Genomic DNA, 26,665 nt, shown 5'->3' with positions numbered 1-26,665 from the left:
CAAAGGCAGCCACTTAACCAACTGAGTCACCCAGGCATCCCCCCCTTTTTTAATGTAGTTAACTTTTATTTTTAAAAATAAGTTATTATGGGGCACCTGGGTGTCTCAGTCGGTTGAGCATCTGACTCTTGATTTCGGCTCTGGTGGTGATCTTAGGAAGATTGAGCCCCAGGTCAGGCTCTGCACTCAGCGGGGAATCTGCTTGAGATTCTCTTTCCCACTCCTTCTTCCCCGCCCCGACTCTCTCTCTCTCTCGTTACATGCTCTCTCAAATAAATAAATCCTTAATAAAAGAAAGAAATAGGTTCTTTTAGAAAACTGCCATAATTACTAGAAACAGACATTCATTAAGAAGTGTACTGTTGTTTTCTCTATTTTTAAATACTTATAAGAAAAAAAGATTAACAGTTTCTTGAGTTTTATTTGGTCAGGTAAGGTGTAAGGTATTTTACAGGTTAGATAATCCATACACAAACTAGAGAGGGGGGGGGGGAACCCAAAAGCCTGAGACTTTAACAGGCCTAGAGCGTGAAAAAGTCATCACTCCTGGCCTTTAGACCCAATCAAGTATTTATTCAAACCTCAGATTTGCTATTAATTGACATATAGCCTTTATTTTAGATATTCTACAATACAGTTGCCCTTTTGTTTGTGAGGGAAATACTATAGCAAACACAACAAAAACCCTGTCCTCGTGGAGTTTATAGAACAAGTATGCTAGCCTTATTCTAGGTAAAGGACCAGACAGAAATTTGTTCAGCATTGTACACCATACAGTTACTGCCACTACTACTTAACTCAGTCTTTATAGCACAAAAGGAGCATAGACAATTCGGCATGTAAACTAATGGACATTGTTTTATTCCAGTAAAACTCTAGTTGTAGACACTGAAATTGGGACTTCGTGTAATTTTCATGTTATGAAACACTTTTTTCCTTTTGATTGCTCCCAACCCTTTAAAACCACATAGCCCAGTCTTAGCTCACGGACCACAAAATATAGGCCAAGGGCTGAGTGTGGCTTGCAAGCCACAGCTTGGTGACTCCTACTGTAGAGGAAATAGTTGGACCAACAGGCAAAGGAACGATATGTCAGCAAGTGATAGGTGCCATGGACAAAAAGATACTAGGGCCGGGGCGCCTGGGTGGCTCAGTCGTTAAGCGTCTGCCTTCAGCTCAGGTCATGATCCCAGAGTCCTGGGATCGAGTCCCACATCGGGCTCCCTGCTCGGCGGGGGGCCTGCTTCTCCCTCTCCCACTCCCCCTGCTTGTGTTCCCTCTCTCGCTGTGTCTCTCTCTCTCAAACAAATAAATAAAATCTTTAAAAAAAAAAAAAAAAGATACTAGGGCCAAGAGGGTAGGGCTCTATGGATTTCTAGAGGTTGTCATATGAGGAGCTGCTTGAAGGAGACAAGGGAGCCCTGACTACCCGGGAGAAGAACTTTGGCCTTTTTCCACCTGGGGCACAAAGAGGAGACCAGGGATGCATGGCCAGACTGCCAACTTAAAGGGATCACATTGGTAGAAGTGATGAAAGGTGAGGCCAACAGGACTTGTGAAAATGAGGACAACAGATGTGAGAGAATGAGGATTCAAGCAAAGTCTTGATCTCAAATACCCAGATAACGGCGATGGTAATTTTGTAGGATGGGGAGAACTATCACTGCTTTAGCTTCTTCAGCTGCTAAATGTTAAATTAGCACCTGCTCCCTTCAGTTGTACTGAAGAGTGAGTGAGATGTGAATGGCATGGCCCAGGGCTTGGCATGTGGTTGACAAGGGCGTGGCTCTTATCCCGTTAGCTCCTCATGGATCTGCCATGCATCCACGCATATAAGTTAACAGTGTTCACAGCCAGGTAGCAACCTATATCTAGGATGTAATTCTCAACAGCCTCTTATTTAAGGAAGCTTTGCATGCCCAGCTCGTTTTGGAGTTGATCTCTATTAAAGTTGAATGGTAAGATTCTTTACGATTTATTCTCCTGTCAAATTTTCATTTTGCTAACTGTATATGGAAGGTCGTTGTTGCTTTGGAATTTGGTGGACATAAGGTTGCTAATTACCAATACTAGCTCCACTCTCACGTGACAGGGTACTCTGAGTATTTCAAGCTCTGGCCCTAGGGATCAAGAAAGACAAGACTATAGGTAAAGGATCCGTCTCAGTTGGACCTTAAAAGACAAGTAGAATTTTATAAAAGGGAACAGATGAAGAAGGCAGCAGTGGGATATGGAAATATATGGTCTATTGGGTGAGTCATATTGATGGCTCATCTCAAGGTGCTTATACTCTATTTTCTGTTACCCATGGGAATCCATTGGTGGTCTCTCACCAAGGAGAAATCTAGGCAGGGAAATAAAGGCAAGAACAGAGCAGGTACAGAGCCTGGTTAAACGAGAATCAACATAAGAACAAATTTTTGAGAATGGTTTGCTAAGCTCCATCCCAGACTTACTATACCAGAATACCCTAGAGATGGGGCTCAAAACGGTGGATACACGTTCCCACGATAAGTTTCCTGCAGCCACTGTTACCATTAAATAATTATAATAATATATATTATAATATAATAATTATAATATTTGGTCAAGAGAGAATGAGGATGATCCATGGTGGTAGCCTAAGAAACAGAGGGAAGGTTACCATTTAGAGCACGTTCCAAAGAAGACACCATAAGGACTGGATCATCTTAGGTCTTGAGGGTGAGAGGTGTTGCAAAGAAAACCTGTTGTTTACATTAACTCCTATCTCTAGTTTTCTAATATGAAATATTGGAAACGTGTAGATACTAAATGGAAACTTTGAAGAGCTACATGAAGAGAATCATGTAGCTTACAAAGAGCTACCAAAAAGAAGAAAAAAAAAAATTCTCTAAAGCAGATTTTTTTCAACCCCAACACTATTTACATTTGGAGCCAGATAATTCTTTGCTATGGGGGGGCCCTCCTGTGCATTTTAAGATTTTTAGCAGCCTGTCTGGCCTCTCCCCCCAAAATGTCCATATAACCCCCACTCCCCAACGTGTGGCAACTAAAATTACCCCTGGTTGAGAACTACAGCTCCTAAGACACGCTCTTCACCCTCAGATGTTGGAAAAATAAAAACATGACAAATCTAAAATTTCTTGAATTTCACTATGATTTACTTCCATTTTCAAACAAAAAACAGCCCTGGCCAGTGGTTCACTGTGGTGATAAAACATCGTGCAGTTGTTAGGAGCTTTAATATGAACAACTCAAATGTAAAGGAAAACTGAGGCCGGATGACAATGAGAGTTGTAGTTCTCCTTGAGAACTAGTAGCTGAAGTTCTCTCTGGAAACACTGAAAACTGTAGAGGCAGAATAAACTCACAGCTACCTTTTTACCCCTGGAAAAGACCGGATGACTGGCTTGGAAACGGTCCCCCTCGTTGTCATATCTTCATCTAAGTCTGTTAATATCTCAACTTGACTGCTTACTCTTTTCATATTTGCATTTAAATGGAAAACAAAATTCTGACATAGGTGGCTTACTGCAGGATTATATTTTTTCAACGTTTCCATGTTTTGATGTTGCTATACATGAACTGTTTAAGGAAAATGAAAGCTACTTTGTTATATAGTTAATACCCCCTCTAGGGCTGCAATGGTTTACCTCTGTAGGACCTCTGTCATACTTGTGGTGTAAGGTTGTGTCTATTTTAAGAAAAAGACACAGCTTCTGAGGGTACTAAGCTCTCCCAGGAAGCCAGTTACACCTCTACCAATGAATTTACTCTGTTCATAAGATCCATAAAAGACATAAAATGTTTTATGCAGTTCAAGTCACAATGACTTGGATTAATAAAGGAAACAAAGTTTTACTACTTCGAGATTATTCTCAAGTGGCATATCACTAAAAAAAAAAAAGCAGCTAAGTATCATTATGGCTTAGGAAACTGTATTGTGTTTCTACAACTTTAAAAGTGCCAAATGAAATGTCACTACCATTGAGGATTTAGCTAGAGCAAACTTATATTCCCAGCACAGAGAGCCAAAATGCCCCTAAAGGTTTGCTTCCTGCAAATGCTCTAACTGCACATAAATAGAGAGGGAGCCGCTCCAGCAAGAGACTACTTAGACACATTCTTTTCCAGAACACGGTTGGCTTGTGCTCATGGCTTATTTTATATTTATATATAAAGATCAATACAAGTATAATCTTCCGACTGTTAGTCTACAAGCAATAGGATAAAAGGAAATTTTTATCAATGATGGATGTAAGACCCCAGCTTGTTGGCAGCTCCAAGATTTTTACTCAGGAAGGAGATAGGGGAAAAAGGGCTGAAAAGGTCCAGTGGGGAAAGGAGAGTGGAATTACTTTAAGGCAGAGTTTGCTTAGCAAGCACGCTTGGGTTTACATAGATTGGAAGTCAATTTGGAGTAGCTTAGAAGCGGACTTGATAGAAATCATGGGAGCGTTAACCTCCTTCCTCCACCAGCAAAGGACTCCACGAACTTCCACTGCTCTGGATATAAGAGCACATGCAGGCGTAACTCAGAGGCCTGCAGGTTTGGGTCCAGACCAGCCCAGGAAAGCAAGTATTGCCATAAAGAAAACATCACAATAAAATGAGTATCATAATAAAGCACGCCAAAGTAATTTTTTGGTTTCCCAGTGCCTATAATAGTTATGTTTATACTGTGCTATACTCTTTTAGGTGTGCAATAACATTTTGTCTAAACAAAAATGTACATGGCTTAATTTAAAAGCACACAAAAAATGCTAACCCTCATCTGAGCTTGCATCCAGACCTAATCTTTTTCCTGGTGGAGGGTCTTGCCTTGATGTTGATGGCTGCTGAAGAATCGGGGTGGTGGTGGCTGTGGCAATTTCTTTTAACGAGACCATCTGGCCTGCCACACTGACTGACTCTTCCTTTCATGAACGACTTCTCTATAGCGTGCCATGTTGTTGACAGCATTTTACTCGCAGAACTTCTTTCAAACTGGGAGACAATCCTCTTAAGCCCTGCTGCTGCTTATCAACCAAGTTGATGTAAGATTCTAAATCCCTGGTTGTCACGTCAACCATCTTCACAGCATTTTCACCAGGAGTAGATGCCATCGCAAAAAAAAACACTTTCTTGCTCGTCCATAAGAAGCACTTCATCTATTACGTTTCTCATGAGATGGCAGCACTTTATTCCCATGTTCAGGCTCCTCTTCTAATTCTAGTTCTCTTGTTATTTCCACCCCATCCCCAGTGACTTCCTCCACTGAAGTCTTGAACACCTCAGAGTTGTCCATGAGTGTTAAAATCAACTTCTTCCAAACACCTGTTAATTTTGACCTCTTCCCATGAATCAGCGATGTTCTTGATGGCATCTAGCATGCCCAGATCCATCTGTGGCAGTTGTAGCCTTATAAAATGCACTTCTTAAAAAGACAGACTAAATGACATCCATTCTGCAGCCCTTGGATCAAGGAGTCATGTTAGCAGCCATTAAAACATTAACATTCATCTCCATCAGAGCTTCTGGGGGACCAAGTCCATTGTCACTGAGTGGTAATATTTAGAAAGGAATCTTTTTATAAGCAATAAGTCTCAATAGTGGATTTTAAATATTCAGCAAACCAAGCTGTAAACAGATACACTGACATCTAAGCTTTGTTGCATTTCTAGAGCACAGACAGAGTAGATTTGGTCTAATTCTTAAGGACTTTAGGATTTTTGAAATGGTTCTAGGATTTTTGAAATGGTAACTGAGCATTGTCTGCAGCCTAAGGTTACCAGGTGCATTAACCCCTCACAAGAGTCAGCCTGTCCTTCAAAGCTTTGATGCCAGGCATTGACTTCACCTCTCTTGCTATGAAAGTCATGGATAGCATCTTCTTCCCTTAGGAGGCTGTTTTGTCTACAACGAAAATCTGTTGTTTGGAGTAGCCACCTTCTTTATTTTAGCCAGCTTGCTGCAGCTTCCACATCAGCACTTGGCGCTTCACCTTGCACTTACTTCTTTGTTAAACCTCAGGAACCAACTTCTACTAGCTTCAAACTGTTCTTCTGTACGTTCACAGAACTGAAGAGAGTTAGGGCCATGCTCTGGATCAGGCTTTGGTTTAAGGGAATGTTGTGGCTTGGTTGATCTTTTATCCAGACCACTGAAACATTCTTCATATGGGCAAAAAAGGCTATTTCCCTTTCTTATCATTTGTGTGTTCACTGGAGTATTTTAAGATTTCCTTCATGGCTTTTTCCTTTGCATTCACAGCTTGGCTAATCGTTTGGTGCAAGAGGCCTAGATCTGGGTCTATCTATCTCGACTTTTGAACAAGGCCTCCTGACTAAGCTTAATCATTTCTAGCTTTTGACTTAAAGTGAGAGACATGTGATTCTTCCTTTCACTGGAACACTTACAGGCCCGTGTAGGTTTGTTAATTGGCCTCATTTCAATATTGTTGTATCTCGGGAAATAAGGAGGCCCAGGAGAGGAAGATAGACAGGGGAAGAGAACACATAGGTGTGCATATTAAGTTTGCCATCTTACAGGGCTGCCACCCTAAAATTATAATAGTACCACCAAAGATCGCTGATAACCATAACAAGTAATGAAAAGGTTTGAAATATTGCAAGAATTACCAAAATGTGACACAGAAACACTAAATGAGCCAAATGCAAATGATGCCAATACACTTGCTTGATACAGGGTTGCCACAAACCAAGTTGTAAAACAAAAACAAAAAACAGTCTATGCAAAGCACAGTAAAATGAGATATGCCTGTATCAGGTTATTTATCCCAGTCATCTTTATATTACTTACAAAAAGTTTACAATTAATGTTAAGTAGTTTTGAGTTTGAAATTATGATTTTAACCAGGTAACTAATCGTCTGACTTACTGTACTATTAATTTTGTATTTGATGTCAGCTAAAATTTACATTTACAGTTTTCTATAAAATGTTACCATTTGTTCTAAATGTAATCTTTTATTATGGGACTATCAAGGTCACTGCAAACATGGGGCCTGACCTCATAGGTCTCTTCTAGAGAGAAAGCTCTAGGTGCTAAGCACCTCAGGACACCCTGCCATGTAAAGTAGAACCATAATCAATGCTCAGAGATACACAAGACACGAATCCAATCAGTGACAGACTCTGAAGAAATAATGGTGAAGTAGAAAAGAAAGGAGGGAAGCACGTTCCATGAAGAACACCTTCCTTTGCAACCACAAAGGCACCATGGTAAGAGGTACCAACAGAAGGCTGAAACGGGGGGGAAAAAAAGAGTAAATAACCCACCAAGCCACCTCCCTTCGTGAAGCACCAGACTGACAAGACCAGTGTAGCAAGAGAGACAGACTAGCTTAGAAGATCTCATTTCACAAAAGTGATGGGAGTCATCGTGTGGAGAATGAGGCAGCAACTCAGTCCTCCAGATGAGACATGGTGGGGACAGGACCCCTGTTGTAAGGATGGTGACACACACTCAAGGAGGGAGTTGGGAGGAACAGTCCCAAGGACCAATAATAGATGGGACATGGGGACTTTAAGGCAGAGAGATTTCTGGCTCAAGAACTGGGTGGATGGTGGTACTCTTCTGAGATAGGGTGGCCTGGACAGAGGATCACTGGGGGGAGGCAGCTCTTGACTTGTGACACCTTGAATTTGAGTCTCCACCTATTAAAACTCCTCCCAGGAAGTATCCCTCCCTCAGCAAGTCAACTGTGTGTGGAACCTCGCCATGCTGTTTTGATACGCTGGCCTGTCAACTCCGATCCCTTTATTTTAAACTGGGCTCTTGAAGGGGCTGTAATGAATTTCGTGGCCCTGCCTAAATAACAAGTTCATCCCCCAAATCACTGCTCTGTAAAATCGGACATAAAGGGCAATACTCAGAAATGGGCTTTTCAAAAGGCCAAAGTAATAGGGTGGCTCAACATAAAATAATGCCGTGGTGCCAGGATAAAAGGAAGGGGGGAAAACCGCATAGTTAATAATCCGCGGAAGTTGTAAAGGAGAATTGCATGTGTCTATACTTGCCTTTGTAGTTTTGACTTTATTGCCACTGCTACAGGACCAACCTGAGTAATCTGGCAGCACTTTACAATCCTCTCCTTCCAAGCAAGGATTCATGTGACACCACCATTTCTGAATCACGATGGAAGCTGTAAGACAAAGGCCACATAATGTTTGTGATAGTTGCTTCCTCCAACTATGGACAACATAAAGCTCATACGGACCAATATACTGACTTCAAAGATTGTTAGTAAGAACTATTTCACAGTAAATAAATTTAAAGAATTATGCTTAGGTAAGAGTAAGATACCAAGCTTTGCAGCATGCCTGGATTTGAACTTGGCCATGCTACTTCTTTTTTTTTTTTTTCCAATGACCTTCGACTATTTAATTCCTCTTGGCCTCAATTTCTTCATCTGTAAATTGGGGATAATAATAGAAGCTCGCCACAGATGTCAAGAGGATAGAGCTAATCCATATCAAACTCTCTGCTAACCAGGGGCCAGGCACTAGGTTGTCAGAAAATGTTAGCTATTGCTGTGGTCATCATTTTGTAGGCTCCAGTGGTGGACGCAAACCTGACCAAGTTGTTACATTTGATGCTCTCTGTTGTCGGGGCACAACCCAAAACAGTCAGCATTTCCATCACAGAGTCATTCACCTCTCCATGCCGTTCCAGCAAGTGGTGAGTAACACCTTGAATTCAACAACCAGAAGCCAAGTGAAGGTGGAAGAGCGTGGCACTCCCTCACTTGCCCACATTCTAGACTCGCGATCTCACCTGTGAATGCCCTCTCCCCTTATCCCATCATCTCTGCTGCCATCTGCCAATAAGACGAGGAAGCAGAAAATTCTCTGGGTTTGGAGGCAGATGAAGACACGTTAAGGAAACTCTATCAACTTGCCTGGGTATTCCCACAGAGTCAAAGGACAAAGGGATTGTGATTCAGTTTCTATGGTGAGCTCACAAATGGTATAGATCAGAGATCTGGGGCTGCGGGTAGGTGTGTAGGTTAAGGGGGAGGGTCGTTGAGCCCTGTTTTTCTGTTGAAATAACAGCACTTTGGTTAAAAAAAAAATACCCCAATGGATTTGATTCCAACTACCATTGCCTACCATTTCAAACAAGTCTTGAGAATTCCTAATAGCTATTTTTTCTGGAGGGTCAGGCACCCTGCTAAATGTATTTCCTGCATTTTGTAGAGGAGAGAAAACCGAGGCCCTTTGACAGAGGCATTCTAATGCTAGAGCCCCTTCTTCAACCCTTAAAGTCACACCCCTCCCTCACACCAGAGATCTGTAGGAGAAACAACTAGAGGTCTAGAGACAGTAACAAAAGCAGGGAACATAGCAAGCTCATGCATTAAAAACTCTGCTCCTGGGCACCTGGGTGGCTCAGTCGTTAAGCGTCTGCCTTCGGCTCAGGTCATGATCTCAGGGTCCTGGGATAGAGCCCCACATCGGGCTCCTGGCTCCGCGGGAAGCCTGCTTCTCCCTCTCCCACTCCCCCTGCTTGTGTTCCTTCTCTCACTGTGTCTGTCAGAAAATAAATAAAAAATCTAAAAAAATAAAATAAAAAATAAAAACTCTGCTCCTGTCAGGCCAATGCAATATGGCATGGTTAGGGCGCCGGAACATTTCATTATCAGCTGAAGTGGCTAGACATTTTGTCTACTCCCCATGAAAACCACCGTTCCTGATTCCGGCCAAATACTGTGCTTCTATCTGATAAACCAATCATACCTCAATGAGTTAGAACTGTGATCTAGAAGAACCATAAGCTATTTAAGTCAGAAGGTGCCAGCACTGAGGAGAAAGGAATATAGCTAAATGGGTTATTTATTTTGTCAGAGAGTGCCACTGAACTTGAATGGATGGATGGAGACAGCTGGGCGAAGTCTGAGAAAGCCGTATTCTTTTCAGTCACTGATATTACAACAATCCCACCTCAACACTGTATGGAGCTTTGTTATTTTCAAGGCCCTTTTACATACTGTTCCTCTTTCGATTATCTCAACAACCTTCAGAAGCAGGAACAGGGGGCAGATGGCCAGAAATAAAAACGAGAGCTTTCCACAAAGTGAGTAAAATGAGGGAGGAGGTACTAGAATCAACTTCTTTTTCTGCATCTACAAGTCTTTCTGCTGTACCACAACTTATAATAATAGTTAGATTAACATATGCTACGTAGAGTTTGACCAGATTCAAAGTCCTTCATTATCTTCTGAATACCTTAGGCCAATCCCAAGTACATATAAAGATAAATAAGACATGGTTCCCAACCCTCAATTTAAAATTCCATCTGCAGGACTGTGGAAGTTATATAAATGTTGACAGAGCTCAAGTTATATTTACACAGAGTTACAGCTGAATTTAAAATACTTTTTTTTTTTTTTATCTTTAAAACCGTTCTCTTAGGCAGATTCTCTGCCACTCAGCAGTGGGCACCTATGTACTCTTGACAGGGGCCAGGGCTACATGGAGGATTCCACAGAAGCCCAGGCAGCTGACAAGTGATCTGCCCCAGTGAAGGCATGCAGCGCATTGGGTCAGGGAGTGACCTACCTGGAAGCCAGGAGACCCAGTTGAGCAAGGTGGGTGGTCTGAGAAGCAACCTTCAACGGCTCTCAATGCCAACTCCAGATTAGACTGGATTCCCCAAGGGGTAGGGAGCCATGGAAAGTTTCTGAACAAGGGGGTGCAATAAGGCAGGGAAAACTGTGTGCCTGGGAAAGCTAGTCTGACAGGGGATAGGAAACAATTTGGGACAGAAAGGACTCTGAAGGAGACCACTTGAGGTATAAAGTGAGAAATCTGGGAATAAATTCCCTACAGAGGAAATCATCTGATTCATTCTATGTCAACTTCACAGCAAAGAAATGCTAATACTTCCTCACTGGCCTCATGGGGTCCTAAGATCATTCTGATGCCAAATCTAGAAGAGGAGCTTGAGGGGGAAAAAAAAATCAGGCATTCATCACCAAAAACCATGCCAATTCTTAACTACAGAAAAATTAAAAGACTTTCACAGTATTTTGTTTAAGGCTTTCAATTTATTTAAACAAAAGAAGAAAGCATGTATGATCAAGCTCTTGCAGAATTATTTACCAGTTTTCTTTCATTTAACTAGAAAATATGGAGTGATTTTTCTGAAGACAGAATCACAATAGGTTCCTTAAAAGAGCAACCTATCTTGAAATTTAAAATATTTCTATTTGCCAAAAAAAAAATCATTTTCATATTTGAGTGAAGAATACATTAGAGGGGCCCTCCAAGTGTTAGAGACGTACTTACTTAACAGCAAATGTTCTTTCAGAAAAGAAAGTCTTAATGAGCACCACCCTAGTAGCCATAATAAAAGTTTCAAATTCCTTTATGCGTTAAAGACTGACTAAGGAACTCATAGCAAGGGTGAGAACCAACTGAGGGTTTCACCCACCAGTGAATAAGGTGATTAAAAAGCCCAGAAGTTCCAGTGTTGAATGCCTACTGAGCTGGGCTTTGAGCTGAGACAAAGGATGCAGAAGTAGGATTTTATTAAAGTAACTCTTGAGAACATCTGCCCACTTAACTGAGCCTTGTCTCCATAGGAAAATAAGTTTGTAGGAGGTATCTATTTTATCCTGTTCAAAATACCGTAATATACTAGAGATGAGAAAGTGTCTTGTCACTTCTATTTTTAAAATAAAATTCTTTAGAAAGCCCCATGCCTCCCTGAGTTAGGAAAATACAAAACATCCCTATCTTCAAGCTGCCAACCTGTAATGAATTTCTAGTTTTATGCAGAAAGAAAGAAGAAAAAAAAAACAGTGAAACTCTGGTTTTATGGTAGTGACTAGCATTTTCTGTGATGTTGTTTTCTAGGTGAAAATGTAATGGGACCAATTAGCTATCTTGCTCTTGGTGCATTTTCTGTACTCTCTGTTGTATAAAATAGATGGAGATTTTTTTTCTATCCCTTGTCCCAATTAAACATTATTCCATGAAATAAAACACAAGATGTATTCATATAGCTATTTCTATAAACCCACCTTCGAGTAAGACCAACACCAGGCTCACTTCTCAGGAGTTGGTCTTTCATTTTTTTTGACCTCGTTTCATTGCATTTACAGAGTTAAGGCTTTTCTAAAGAAAAGCGTATTTTTACACTGAAGGTACAGACCGAAAGATGAACACATCTTCCTAGAATATATACGGTCTTAAAAATGGAAACAATCACAAAAATATGCTCTGAGATTTTCAGATAATTTAGCTGATTTGCTCTTAACAGTGTTCTTTCAAGATTTCCTTTGCAAATTATCATTAAAGAAAGGTTTATTAACTTTAAGCCATTTGTTAACTTTAAATAAAGATAGGCCAGGGGTGGGGGGAGGAAGGAGACCTGCTAATTTTTGTTATTTCAAGAAAAGAAGCCATTCCAACCTGACCCAGGTATCATGCAAAGAAGTAGTCCTGAGAACATGATTTTTTGTTAATGGAACATTTTACTTGTTCACACACTTCACACATAACAAGGTATTGTTATTTCTACAGAGTACTGAGTGAGGCTGTGGATAAATAGGTACAGAATGATCTTTTGTGATTTAGGTTTGTCTTTTCCACAAAGTGTGAGCTCACACAAGTACAACCCTCCCCAGCCATGACCTGCCCGTAAGGTAGAGTTTCTTGACCTTAGCACTTTAGAGGCTGGGTAATTCTTGACTGTAGGAGTCTATCCTGCACCTTGTACCACAGTGACCAGCATCTTAAGCCTCTACCCTTTAGATGCCAGTAGCACCCTCTCCCCCAGTTTAACACCCCGAAGTGGTTCCAGACATCGTCAAATATCCCTAGGGTGGCCAAAATCACCCCTGGTTAAGAAACATTAATCGGGGTGCCTGGGGGGCTCAGTTGGTTAGGCGTCTGCCTTTGGCTTGGGTCATGATCTCAGGGTCCTGGGATCGAGCCCCGCATCGGGCTCCCTGCTCTGCGGGGAGCCGGCTTGTCCCTCTCTCCCCCCCCCTGTCCCCCCCCCCCCCCACTGTTCATTCTCCCTCTCTCCTCTCTCTCAAATAAATAAATCTTTAAAAAAAATTAATCTACAGTCATGTACATTGGGATGTACTCAGCCCCGGATGAGAGGCTGAGCTAGTTCAGCAGACCTCATAATCCTTAATACGTGGTAAACACAATGCCACCTCTATTCCTTCTCTTCCCTCCTGGAGCCTCCATTGTGGGCAAGCCTACAAGGCGAGAATGTGCATATTCTCTCTCTGAATCTCACTTTCAGAGAGAGAATCTCACTTCTGGCTCAGTCTCACTGCTCTCTCTCCCACACACAAATCCTGGCTACTCCAGGGCTCACCCTGAAACCTATGCTGACAAACTACCTGACCTGGCAAATTCAGAGATCCCATTTTTCCTTTTCAGGAATCTTCGGGGATTGGATATGAACTTTGCTGATAGCACTTAATACCCTTTCTTACTGGTCTACTCTCCTTCATCCACTATTCCTTGAATATAAATTCCCAGAACGCAGGAATTAATCCTATAATCTGAGTTGATGGAAAGTCTCTAAGAGCAAAGGCTCTGTCTACATCTCCAGCCTTGTCTTCGACCACTTCAGAGCCCGACAGAGACACTTATTCTCACGCTTGCCCCTACTCGTTGGCACACGCTCTACCTGCTTTACCACTTAGTTCCCTCCTGCCTGGTGAAACCAGACCCACTGCTTCTCATGGGACACCATCTCTGACCGCTTCTCTGCTCTCTCTTCAAGTACCTTCATTTTCTCGAGTTTGTTGCAGGAAAGCAAGACCTGAGTCTAATTAGCATCTTATCCCCCGGCATCTAGGACATGCCGGGCACAATGTGCTACATTAAAACTCCATGAACCAATGTATGCAAGGTGCATCCTTCCACCTCCCCCAGTGCTTTTGCGAAGTACACTTCTCTGTCATTCACCTGATCACTACGGGGAAAAGCCCTGAAAACCGCTTGATCTTGCAAGTGGCACAGAGAACACACCCAGTCACACAGCTCTGTGAAACCCCATCTTGAAGACCGACTCCGTACCTCATCACACAGTCCATAAAAACCACATCAGTTGTCTGCAGTACGAACGGGAACTCTCAGCCTTCACTAAGTGATTTCTGACATCTCAGAACACAAATTCAGCCATCAGCCAAAGAAAACAAATAGCTTTAAAAAGCAGCTGCCTCCCATTCCTCAGCTTTTATCAGTCTTTTTTAAACCCAATGTTTAGAAAGCATTCACTCTAACAAAATAAATGAAGCTTCATCGTACTACGCATTTATCTCGTTTTATCATAAACCATTCAGCATTATCTCTATAGAGTGGTATTTTGATAAATGTGGAGAATACAGTTCCTTGTATATATACCAAAGATTCAAAAGGGAACGTGCTTACCAGCTACACAATTGTCTGTTGTAGGACCCAAGTAACCACAACTTTAATCAAGTACTTCCCCACCCCTCCTCCCAAATCCCAAATGTGGAGTACAGACACATTTCCATAATACAGGAGGACTTTATAAGTTAATTATATCCAAAAAAATTGGAGGACAAAAACCAACTAATTATTCTCCCTTTTTAACTAATAAAAGCTATGATTTTATGGAAAAGCAATGAAAACACTAGATAAGTATCTCTGCTGTGGATTAGCAGAAACGCATAAGGATATTCCACTTTCTATGCCAACATTAATTAGTGCCCCGCTCCAATGTCTCCTCGCCTTTGTTTTAATTTAAATGTAAATCAAGTGAATGTTATATTTTAGATCCTCTCCACATTCTTATTGACAAATAAGATAAGAGGAACTTACCAGCAGAGACTAGGTCTTTCCACAAGCCAACTAGCAGCATGATACTGCATAATTATTATGGGATAAAGATTATTATGGGATAAAGCTAAAAAGCCCTAATGGAAACATTCGGATAAGGAATAGAAGATCAAAGGGGATATGAAAACAGACATACATCCTAACTAGAGTCTAAACGACAACTTTCCACACCTCCTCTGACTTTGATCCAATAAACATTTATTGAACACCGACTGTTTGCCAGGCTCTGCTAGGTTCAGGGGATACAAATATTAAGATAGAATCACAAGCCTATCCTTCAGAGTCTGGGTATTCTCTGGCTACAAATGTAGTACTCATAAGTTACATAGGTACATAAAGCTGATCCTGCACTGTCCGACAGAGAAGCTTTTAGTCTTAAGTTCCCATTTATATTTAAATTCATACCCGGCACATCTCGAATGCTCACTAGTCACATGTGGTTAGTGGTTACCAATTATACTGGGCACATGGGTATCAACACATAGAGCTAAGGATATATAGAAAGAATATGTACATCATCACAGAACCTTCCACTGCACAGACTCGGCTCAGACACTAAATCATTGATCTCTATCACTTACTGATCCTATAACACTAAGGAAATCATTTAGTTAGCCTAGGAGTCTGTTATGACACAGACACAACTAAAATGTCCTTCAGTAAAGGAATGGCTAAACAAATTATAACATATCCATACAATGGAATGTTATGGAGCCATTAAAAAAATAAACACAATAGGTCAGTATGTACTAGCACACAAAGATCTCCACAACTTAATATTGATAGCTGGTTGGATTAAGAAATATACAATGTGATACCATTTAGGTAAAACACATTCATATTAAAATGTACATTTTCTAGAGACCCATCTTAAATACACAAATATACAAAAACAAATGGATTGGGCGCCTGGGTGGCTCAGTTGGTTAAGCGACTGCCTTCGGCTCAGGTCATGATCCTGGAGTCCCTGGATCGAGTCCCGCATCGGGCTCCCTGCTCGGCAGGGAGTCTGCTTCTCCCTCTGACCCTCCTGCCTCTCATGTGCTCTCTCTCATTCTCTCTCAAATAAATAAATAAAATCTTTAAAAAAAAAAAAAAAACAAATGGATTGACCAAACAGATACGCAGTTATTCTTACAGTGGTGCCCAAAGGGGATTTGGACCACACAATAAATGTATATAAAACAAGCTACTGGAGGATAAGGTATTAATATTTCCTTTACTAAGAGAAAGATAGTAAATTTAATTGCCACACCATCTATACTTTCCAGATGCTGATAAAAGTGCTCTGAGATAAATGTGTAAGGCTTTTTATATCTAAAGATTCTATGATGGATAGAGTAGAAAGTTTATAATTCCTAAGTTCTTAAGTTCTTGAAGGAGTTTAAAATCCACAGAGCAAGCAAACACAGTTGGTACCATGAATTTGAAAACAATCTGTGATTACTGAAAATGAATCAGTTCTCCCCTGTGCTCAAAGTCATTCATGCACTAGACAGTTGGGGTGGGTTGGGTGGGGAGAAATAAGAGACTCAGTTTCCATCCTTAAGCAACCTACAGACTAATGGGAAGGCACACATTCAGAAAGATCTTAAAACATAATGGCATACAGGTCATGAACTAGAAGTACAGGGAGATACAAGAGCATACAGCAGATATGGAAGGAAAATAGAAATCAAGTAGACAAAATATGTATTGTGAGGAAGACGGCAATGATTCAGGTAAAGGATATAGGTAGGAGTGTGGAGATCTAAAAGAACGTAAATGCCCCCACTTGGACGGGGGTAGTGTAGTTGAGAGGAGGGAGACAGAGTCAAAACTATGCAAGGCTTCATAAGCCATGGTAAAGAACTTGGATTTTATTTTAAAGATGGTGGGAAGTCACTGAAGGGTGGTTTTAAATACGGCAGTGACATGATGAGTTCTGCTTCTGTAGAAGGCTCAGGGGAGAGAATGGGAGACTGGAGTAGTAAGCTTGGCAGAATGTAATGTGAGCCCCTAGACTGCGGGTGATGGCAAAACAGAGAATCTGAGACAGACCGAGGGGACAAAATAGGTGTGGTTTGGATTCAATTGATGGAGGAAATAAATATGCTCAGCTGTCCCAGCTGGAGAGATAGAACTTAGCAAATTTCTTTGCAATGTCTTCTTTTGGGACACCTGGATGGCTCAGTCAGTTAAGAGTCTGCCTTTGGCTCAGGTCATGATTCCCAGGGTCCTCAGATTGAGCCCCATTGGGCTCCCTGCTCAGCGGGGAGCCTGCTTCTTCCTTTGCTCCTCCCTCTGCTTGTGTGCGCGCTCTCTCTCTCTCTCTGTGTCAAATAAATAAAATCTTTTTTAAAAAAATGTCTTTTTTTTAAATGCTAAAAATCTTCATCTTTTTTTATAGATCCACAATCCTTTATCTGTGATCCCCAAATCCAAAAGCTCTGAAAATGGACAGGACTTCTGTACGATGGTGGCAAAACCTGATTTAACATGAGCTTCTAATTCTTGCCCTATCCCATTCTGCAAGAATATTCTACATAGTTCATTGTAGAAATATTAGCATCTGTGACTATGGGGTACAACCAGAAAAGACATTAGGTTTGTGAGGAAACAGTTGCTGTATGTACTATGCTACCTTTAAAAAATCTGAATTCAGCAATGCATTCGGCCCCTAGGGTTTCTGTGAGGAACTGTAGATGGTAAGTTGACCATATTCACTTTCCATCTTTCACGGTGATACATACCACTAGTGATCATACAGACCATAAATTTGTGCCTGTGTTTGGTCAGGGAGGCGGGATATGGGTCAATTACTATTCTTGATTGTGTGATTCTGGAGTTAAGAATGCATAGGTTTATTCTAATAGCTGACCTTTAGACATGCATCAAATAAGACAGGAAGCATTCATGTTTAGGGAGTTTTCATGGCACTGTGGAGAAAGTGCTACAAGGCTTAACCTCATGTATCTCTGCCCCTGGGGACTGATAACTTGTTTCTAACAAGGTGTGTGCTACAAGACACCAGAGGCATCAAAAGGAATCTATCCCAGCCCTCTACCTACAACCCATCAACATTCATTCATTTTTTTAAAAACCCATTGGCACAGTACTCTGCGAGGGGATTTGGAGACAACAAATAAATGACATGTGATCCCAAACTGTTCTCAGGGAAGTTGCTCCAAAGGAGATGTTTTATAAATGTTTGTTAAGATAGTAAACTAGAAATAAAGAGAATATCAGTCTGTAACATTAAAAATGAGGTGAGGAAAAATAAGCTGCTAATCGCTTTTGAGTTGAGAGCTTGAAATCAGGGAAAAAAGTGTATCTAGGGAAGCAAGTGCTTTTATGGATAAGATTTGGAAAGACAGGTGGGGAAGGAAAAAAAAAAAATCAAAGTATATCTTCCTGATTGTCTAGTAATAGAACTCCCCCATCAGGACCCCTTGAGAAATACCATTAATAACTTACCTTATGCACCAAGCAATGTGTGGAGTTACAATGATGTTCACTTTTGGAGCAACGCTAACCTGGAAGCAGCCTGGTTTTCTTGGAGTTGAAAAGACAGTAAAGCAAGGAGGTTGTTGGTGGTTTTACATACTTTTGCAAGAGTAGAGAAACTGACCAGAAAGGTCTTACCTTCAACGCAAGAAGGCTGAGCCCGCGTTGTGCCAGCAACCTGCCCTGGGAAGCAGGAGCACTTGACTGTTTGTGATCGCTCTTCTATGCGGTTCTTGTTACAGCACCTGTGGACAGCGACCACCTCACAGGTCCCTTGCTTGATTTGGTGGTGACCTGATGGATAAAACAGACCCAGTGCTGTCAGGAAAAAAATGAAGCTACAAAGTATGTGAACGATACCATGACCACATTTTCCAGCTTCCTGCACCATGCTTAAGAATCTTTGTAACTTTTTGTTTGGATGTCATTTCAAATATTTATAAAGGTGTCAAGAATAGTGCGAAAAATTCCTATAAACCTGTGGTAGACAGAAATTCAGCCCCCAGAACCTTCAACCCCCGGTATCACACCCATTATGTTACTTACATGGCAAAAGAGATTTTGCAGATATAATTTAAATCACTAACTGGGGGATTCCTGGGTGGCTTAGTCAGGTAAGCGTCTGCCTTCAGCTCAGGTCATGATCCCAGGTACCTGGGATCCAGCCTGGCATCAGGCTCCATGCTCAGCGAGAATCTGCTTCTCCCTTTCTCTCCCTGCTTGTGCTTGCACACTCTCTCTCTCTCTCAAATAAATAAAATCTTTAAAAAATAAAATAAAAATAATTAAATTACTAACTGGTTGATCTTAAGAGAAGGAACTTGAGCTAATGTGCTCACATGAGCTCTTAAAATCAGAGAGAGAGAGCAGAAGGGGAAGTCAGATTGAAAACATGAGAAGGACTCAAAGCATCACTGCTGGCTTAAAGATCTGGGGGTCAAAAGGCAAGGAAATGGTGACTTCAGTCCTACACCCACAAGGAACTGAGCCAACAAACTGAATACATGTGGAAGCAGATTCTTCCCCAGAGCTTCCATAAAGGAATGCAGGCCTGCTGATACCTTGATTTTAACCCAGAGGTCAGACTCTGAGCAGAGAATCCAGCTACACTGTGCCAGACTTCTGACCTACAGAAACAAGCCACTAAATTTGTGGTGATTTGTCACAGCAGCAATAACTAAGACCTTTTATCCAGATTCACTGTTGTTAACACGTGACCCTTTGTCTTGTCATTCACTCTCTTTCACATATCTTTCTGAGCCATTTGAGAGTAACTTGCAAACATGATACCCCCTGACCCTTCAGTAACACTTCAGTGGTTATTTCCTAAGAATAAAAACAGTCTCTTACATAATTATCAAAATCAGGACATTTGACACTGATACAATGCTATTTACACGATGCTATTACATGATCTACAGTTTTGCCAGTTGTCCTAATAATGTCTTTTCTAGCCTTTATTCCCCTTGTTCAGGATCCAACTCAGGGACCTACATTGTATTTAGTTGTCACATTTCTTTAGCCTTCTTTAGTCAGAAAGTATTTTTTAGCCTTGATCTTTCTTAACCTTGACATCTGTCAAGAATACATGCCAGTTATTTTGTAGAATGTCCCTCAGTGGGTCCAGTGGCCCTGGTCGAGTCTTCAAAGACTCCAACACCAGCCAACAGCTTAAAGTCAGTCTGATAACCCTGAAACAGGACCACCCAGCTAAGACACTCCCAGATTTCAGCTACTGACAGACTGTGTGAAGTTATATATGTTGACTGTTTTAAGCTTCTAAGAATTGGGCTAATTTGTTACACAGTGATAGATAACTAATTATCATCTCTGGCTATAGCAGGATTGGAGAGATTTACCTCTGCTCTCATAAAAACTATGTAAACAAGGCTGTGGAGGCAATATTTAGAAATTATTAGTAAAAGACAACTTTTTCAAGCACCCTCAAATTTCACATATACTATTTACAATAAACTGTTCTGTGAACTACAAGCAGTCTCATCTACTCATTAAGACAAGTTTCCCCAAAGATTCCCAGGGGCTAATGCTTTGCTTGGTTTCTGTTGGTGGGTGCAGGTACTTCAAATCACAAAACTAGCTTAAAAATCTGAATTATGGAATATTTTTAATTGATAAAACAAGCCCTTCCACAAAACAACCTCTATATTATTCTGAAAAATTTCTAGCCCTTTTTTCTATGTTAACTCTCGGTGGAAACAAAATTCAATCACTGGCAAGAACAAATACTAAGGCAAAATTTCATTTGTAAAACACATAAAAGCAGACCCAGTACCCAGAGAATCAAACCACCATTCTGAAAGTTTTCCATCTACTACAGAAGAAAGCATAAAGTGATTAAAACTATAAACCCAATTAAATGTACACAACAAGAATGCTGATTTCCGAGGTACCTGGGTGGCTCAGTTGTTAAGTGTCTGCCTTCAGCTCAGGTCATGATCCCAGGGTCCTGAGATTGAGCCCCCCTTTGGGCTCCCTGCTCAGCAGGAAGCCTGCTTCTCCCTCTCCCACTCCCCCTGCTTGTGTTCCCTCTCTTGCTGTGTCTCTCTGTCAAATAAATAAAATCTTTTAAAAAAAAAAGAATGCTGATTTCCCATAGGTAGTTGCATACAATTGTAAAAAATAAATAAAAATAAATGGTAATTACAATGTCGGGAAAGTAGGGTGGGCACTTAGAGCTGAGTAAGCAGAACAGCAAGGACTGGGAAGAGCTCAAGAGGAGACCCTGTCTCTGGTTTCCAACTGCAAGTAAGCACCTTCAGGTCAAACATTCCCTGAATGACTAGCCATGTGGTAGGGGGGGCCCAGGGTGAATTCATCCCCAGTCCTCCAACAGTGCCTTCCCCTGTTGGCCACTGTCACAGTTCGCTCAGCTGCCACAAGAAAGGACCACAGGCTGGGTGGCTTAAACAACAGATCAAGGTCCTGGCCAATTCAGGTGAGGGCATTCTTTGCAGCTTGCAAAAAGCAGAAGGGGGCAGGGACAGAGTGCTCTGCTGTTTCCTTTTTTTTTCATAAAAACACTGGCTCTCCCAGATTAGGGCCACACCCATACCCATATGACCTCATTTAACCTTAATTTCCTCCTCACAGTCTCTGTCTCCAAATAGAGTCATATTTGGGGATTAGTGCTTTAACTTAAGAAGGGGGGGGGGGCAAATATTCAGTAGATATAACAGCCATCCTGAATTAGATTTTCAAAGACGCTGGAGAGCCATGAAGGCAGAACTAAACCTCACTAAGAAAATAAAAGAAATGCATTTTAGTAACTCAGCATACTTGAGAAGTGATTGGGATATTGATTAATATTATAGTTGGCTTAGAATTTTGCTATTTAGATAACCATCCACAAATGCAAACAGATTTTTTTTTCCATACTCAAATTTCTCTTTAAATAATCAGCTTGTGTAGTCTAGGATTTTATTCACTTATATAACACGGACTATGTATGGTACCTCATTGATTTTTCAGATACAATGTTTTTCTCATCTTTAAACATTTCAGGTCTCACAACTGATAGTATCTTATTGTAATTGGCAATGCTTTTCTTTCTTAGAAATACACAAAATGGGGGGGGGGGGGTGGAGCAAGATGGCAGAGGAGTAGGAGACCTGGATTTCATCTGGTCTCAGGAATTCAGCTGGATAGGGATCAAACCATTCTGAACACCTACGAACTCAACAGGAGATCGAAGAAAAGAAGAGCAACAACTCTCTCATCAGAAAAGCGACCACTTTCTGGAAGGTAGGACGTGCGGAGAAGTGAATCCGAGGCGATATTCGGGAGGATAGACGGCGGGGGAGGGGCCTCCGTCGGCCGCTTCTGGCAAGTGATAGAGCCACAGAGCACAAAATCAGAACTTTTAGAAGTCTGCTCTGCTGAGGGACGTCGCTCCAGTGGCTAAGCGGGGGATGGAACCCTCGCGGGACAGTGTGGTCTCAGGACCCTCGGGGTCACAGAAAGACCGGGGGTGCCTGAGTGTGGCAAAGCTCCCAGGTATCGGAGCAGGGAAGCCGGGTGCAGAGGCGGAGCCCAGGCGCAGTCTCTCAGCTCGGGGTTGCCATAAACCGTGATTTGCGGCACAGTCGGGCCACTGCTCCTCCAGCAGGGACCCAACAAGCGGCAGATCCGGGGAGACTCCCCTTCCTCCCCCAGGGGGAGCAGCGCGGGAGTGCACTGCAGGGATCTGCTGGGTTTGGAGGCTCCACACGGGGTCGTGTGCCAGAGAAAGAGACGCTCGGTCACAGGCCGGGTGAGCGTGGAGTGCGGCCGGAGACTGGGGAGACAGGAGTGACTGACTGCTTTTCTCTGGGGCCTCACTGAGGAGCGGGGCCCCGAGTTCTCGGCTCCTCCAGGGCAGAGATTGGGAGGCCGCCATTTTCACTCTCGGCCTCCAAAGCCAAACAGAAAGCTCGCAGGGAACAAAAGCCCCCGAGAGCAAACCTGAGCAGATTACTTAGCCGGGAGGGGGCAAGGGTGGGGCAATTCCGCCTCCAGCAAAGACATTTGGAAACCATAGCAACAGGCCCCTCCCCCAGAAGATCAGCGAGAACAGCCAGCCAAGACCAAGTTTACCGATCAATGAGAACGGCACAACTCCAGCACTAGGGGAATACTGCACATAGAATTCATGGCTTTTTTACCATGATTCTTTAGTCTTTCAAAGGTAATTTTTTTTAACTTTTTTTTTTTAATTTTTCTTATTCCCTTTTTCAACCGACATCTTATCAATCCCTTTTTTAAAAAACATTTTTCATTTTTTTTTAAGGTTTTGTTTATTTATTTGACAGAGAGAGAGACACAGCGAGAGAGGGAACACAAGCAGGGCGAGTGGGAGAGGGAGAAGCAGGCTTCCCACGGAGCAGGGAGCCGATGTGGGGCTCGATTCCAGGACCCTGGATCATGACCCGAGCCGAAGGCAGACATTCAACGACTGAGCCACCCAAGCGCCACCAACATTTTTCATTTTTAGAGTCATATTCTATCCCGTCATAGTAGTTACCCTTATTTTTGGCATATATATATATATATATAAGTTGTTCTCTCTTTAAAATTTTGAGATACAGTTTCTTCTAACAGATCAAAATATACCCTAAATCTCTAGTGTATGGCTTTGCTCTAGTCTCCTGCCTGATCACATTCTATCCCTTTTTTTTTCTTTTTTCTCTTTTTGTAAATCCTTTTCTTCCTTGTTTCAAACAACTTATCAATTCCTTTTATAATTTTTTTTATACTTTTCATCTTTACACTCATATTCCATCCCTTCATCATATCAACCCTTATTTTTGTACATATATAAGTTTTTCCTTCTTTAAAATTTTTGGAGGCACTTTCTTCTAACAGACCAAAATACACCCAACATCTAGTGTGTGGCACTGATCTATGCACCAGCCTGATCATATTTGACCATATTCTGGTTGGTTGTTTTTTTGGTTTTGTTCTGTTTTTGTTTGCTTTTATCTTTTTCTTTTTTTTTTTCTTTTTCTTTTTTCTTTCTTTATCTTTCTTTTCCCCCAGCTTCAGGTCTTTTCTGAGTAGTTTAGAGTATATTTTCTGGGGATGCTGTTACCCTGTTGGCATTTTGTTCTCTCATTCATCTATTCTCCTCTGGACAAAATGACAAGACGGAAAAAATCACCACAACAAAAAGAACAAGAGGTAGTACCAACTGCAAGGGACCTACTCAATATAGACATTAGTACGATGTTGGATCTAGAGTTCAGAATCATGACTTTAAAGATACTAGCTGGGCTTGAAAAAAGCATGGAAGGGGCACCTGGGTGGCTCAGTCGTTAAGCATCTGCCTTCGGCTCAGGTCATGATCCCAGGGTCCTGGGATCGAGCCCCGCATCGGGCTCCCTGCTCCGCAGGAAGCCTGCTTCTCCCTCTCCCACTCCCCTGCTTGTGTTCCCTCTCTCGCTGTGTCTCTCTCTGTCAAATAAATAAATAAAATCTTAAAAAAAAAAAAAAAAGCATGGAAGTTATTAGAGAAACCCTTTCTGGAGAAGTAAAAGAACTAAAATCTAACCAAGTCGAAATCAAAAAGGCTATTAATGAGGTGCAATCAAAAATGGGGGCGCTAACTGCTAGGATAAATGCGGCACAAGAATCAGTGATATAGAAGACCAAATGATGGAAAATAAAGACGCTGAGAAAAAGAGAGATAAACAACTACTGGATCACGAAGGCAGAATTCGAGAGATAAGCGATACCATAAGATGAAACATCATTAGGATAATTGGGATCCCAGAAGAAGAAGAAAGAGAGAGGGGCAGAAGGTATATTGGACCAAATTATAGCAGAGAACTTCCCTAAATTGGGGAAGGAAACAGGCATCAAAATCCAGGAGGCACAGAGAACCCCTCTCAAAATCAGTAAAAATAGGCCAACACCCTGACATCTAACAGTAAAACTTACGAGTCTCAGAGACAAAAAGAAAATCCTGAAAGCAGCTTGGGAGAAGAGATATGTAACCTACAATGGTAGAAGCGTTAGACTGACAACAGACCTATCCACAGAGACCTGGCAGGCCAGAAAGGACTGGCAGGATATATTCAGAGCACTAAATGAGAAAAATATGCAGCCAAGAATACTCTATCCAGCTAGGCTGTCATTGAAAATTGAAGGAGAGATAAAAAGCTTCCAGGACAAACAAAAACTAAAGGAATTTGCAAACACAAAACCAGCCCTACAAGAAATCTTGAAAGGGGTCCTCTAAGCAAAGAGAGAGCCTAAAAGCAACATAGACCAGAAAGGAACACAGACAATATACAGTAACAGTCACCTTACAGGCAATACAATGGCACTAAATTACTATCTTTCAATAGTTACCCTGAATGTAAATGGGCTAAATGCCCCAATCAAAAGACACAGGCTATCAGATTGGATTAAAAAACAAGACCCATTGATATGCTGTCTGCAAGAAACTCATTTTAGACCCAAAGACACCCCCAGATTGAAAGTGAGGGGGTGGAAAACCATTTACCATGCTAATGGACACCAAAAGAAAGCTAGGTTGGCAATCCTTATATCAGACAAATTAGATTTTAAACCAAAGACTGTAATAAGAGATGAGGAAGGACACTGTATCCTACTTAAAGGCTCTATCCAACAAGATCTAACAATTGTAAATATCTATGCCCCAAACATGGGAGCAGCCAATTATATAAGGCAATTAATAACAAAAGCAAAGAAACACATCGACAACAATACAATAATAGTGGGGGACTTTAACACCCCCCTCACTGAAATGGACAGATCGTCTAAGCAAAAGATCAACAAGGAAATAAAGACTTTAAATGACACATTGGACCAAATGGACTTCACAGACATATTCAGAACATTCCATCCCAAAGCAACGGAATACACATTCTTCTCTAGTGCCCATGGAACATTCTCCGGAATAGATCACATCCTAGGTCACAAATCAGGTCTCAACTGGTACCAAAAGATTGGGATCATTCCCTGCCTATTTTCAGACCACAGTGCTTTGAAACTGGAACTCATTCACAAGAGGAAAGTCGGAAAGAACTCAAATACATGGAGGCTAAAGAGCATCCTACTAAAGAATGAATGGGTTAACCAGGAAATTAAAGAATTAAAAAAATTCATGGAAACCAATGAAAATAAAAACACAACTATTCAAAATCTTTGGGATGCAGCAAAGGCAGTCCTAAGAGGAAAGTATATAGCAATACAAGCCTTTCTCAAGAAACAAGAAAGGTCTCAAGTACACAACCTAACCCTACACCTAAAGAAGCTGGAGAAAGAACAGCAAATAAAGCCTATACCCAGCAGGAGATGAGAAGTAATAAAGATCAGAGCAGAAATCAATGAAATAGAAACCAAAAGAACAGTAGAACAGATCAATGAAATTAAGAGCTGGTTCTTTGAAAGAATTAACAAGATAGATAAACCCCTGGCCAGACTTATCAAAAAGAAAAGAAAAATGACCCAAATCAACAAAATCATGAATGAAAGAGGAGAGATCACAACCAACAGCAAAGAAATACAAACAATTATAAGAACATATTATGAGCAACTCTATGCCAGCAAATTAGATAACCTGGAAGAAATGGATGCGTTCCCAGAGATGTATCAACTACCAAAACTGAACCAGGAAGAAATAGAAAACCTGAACAGACCTATAACCACTAAGGAAATTGAAGCAGTCATCAAAAATCTCCCAACAAACAAAAGCCCAGGGCCAGATGGCTTCCCAGGGGAATTCTACCAAACATTTCAAGAAGAATTAATACCTATTCTTCTGAAACTGTTCCAAAAAATAGAAATGGAAGGAAAACTTCCAAACTCATTTTATGAGGCCACCATTACCTTGATCCC

At 41.5% G+C, this 26,665-nt stretch overlaps 1 protein-coding gene across 1 annotated transcript in view; it reads right to left on the bottom strand.

Annotated features, from left to right (window-relative positions):
* Positions 1 to 7,793: 7,793 nt before the first annotated feature.
* Positions 7,794 to 26,665, bottom strand: part of TAFA4 (TAFA chemokine like family member 4) — a 132,621-nt gene continuing 113,749 nt past the window's right edge. The window contains exons 3-5 of the mRNA XM_021695257.1: positions 18,443 to 18,598; positions 8,003 to 8,127; positions 7,794 to 7,826 (exon numbers count right to left, since the gene is read on the bottom strand). Of these exons, the coding sequence (XP_021550932.1) occupies positions 7,794 to 7,826; positions 8,003 to 8,127; positions 18,443 to 18,598 (314 nt within the window). The remainder of the gene's footprint in view (positions 7,827 to 8,002; positions 8,128 to 18,442; positions 18,599 to 26,665) is intronic.

This window comes from Neomonachus schauinslandi, chromosome 1 (genome assembly GCF_002201575.2).
Source record: "Neomonachus schauinslandi chromosome 1, ASM220157v2, whole genome shotgun sequence".
In the NCBI taxonomy this organism is placed as follows: domain Eukaryota; kingdom Metazoa; phylum Chordata; class Mammalia; order Carnivora; family Phocidae; genus Neomonachus; species Neomonachus schauinslandi.
The sequence above is the reverse complement of the archived record's forward strand: the minus strand, read 5'-3'. Positions and strand labels throughout refer to the sequence as shown.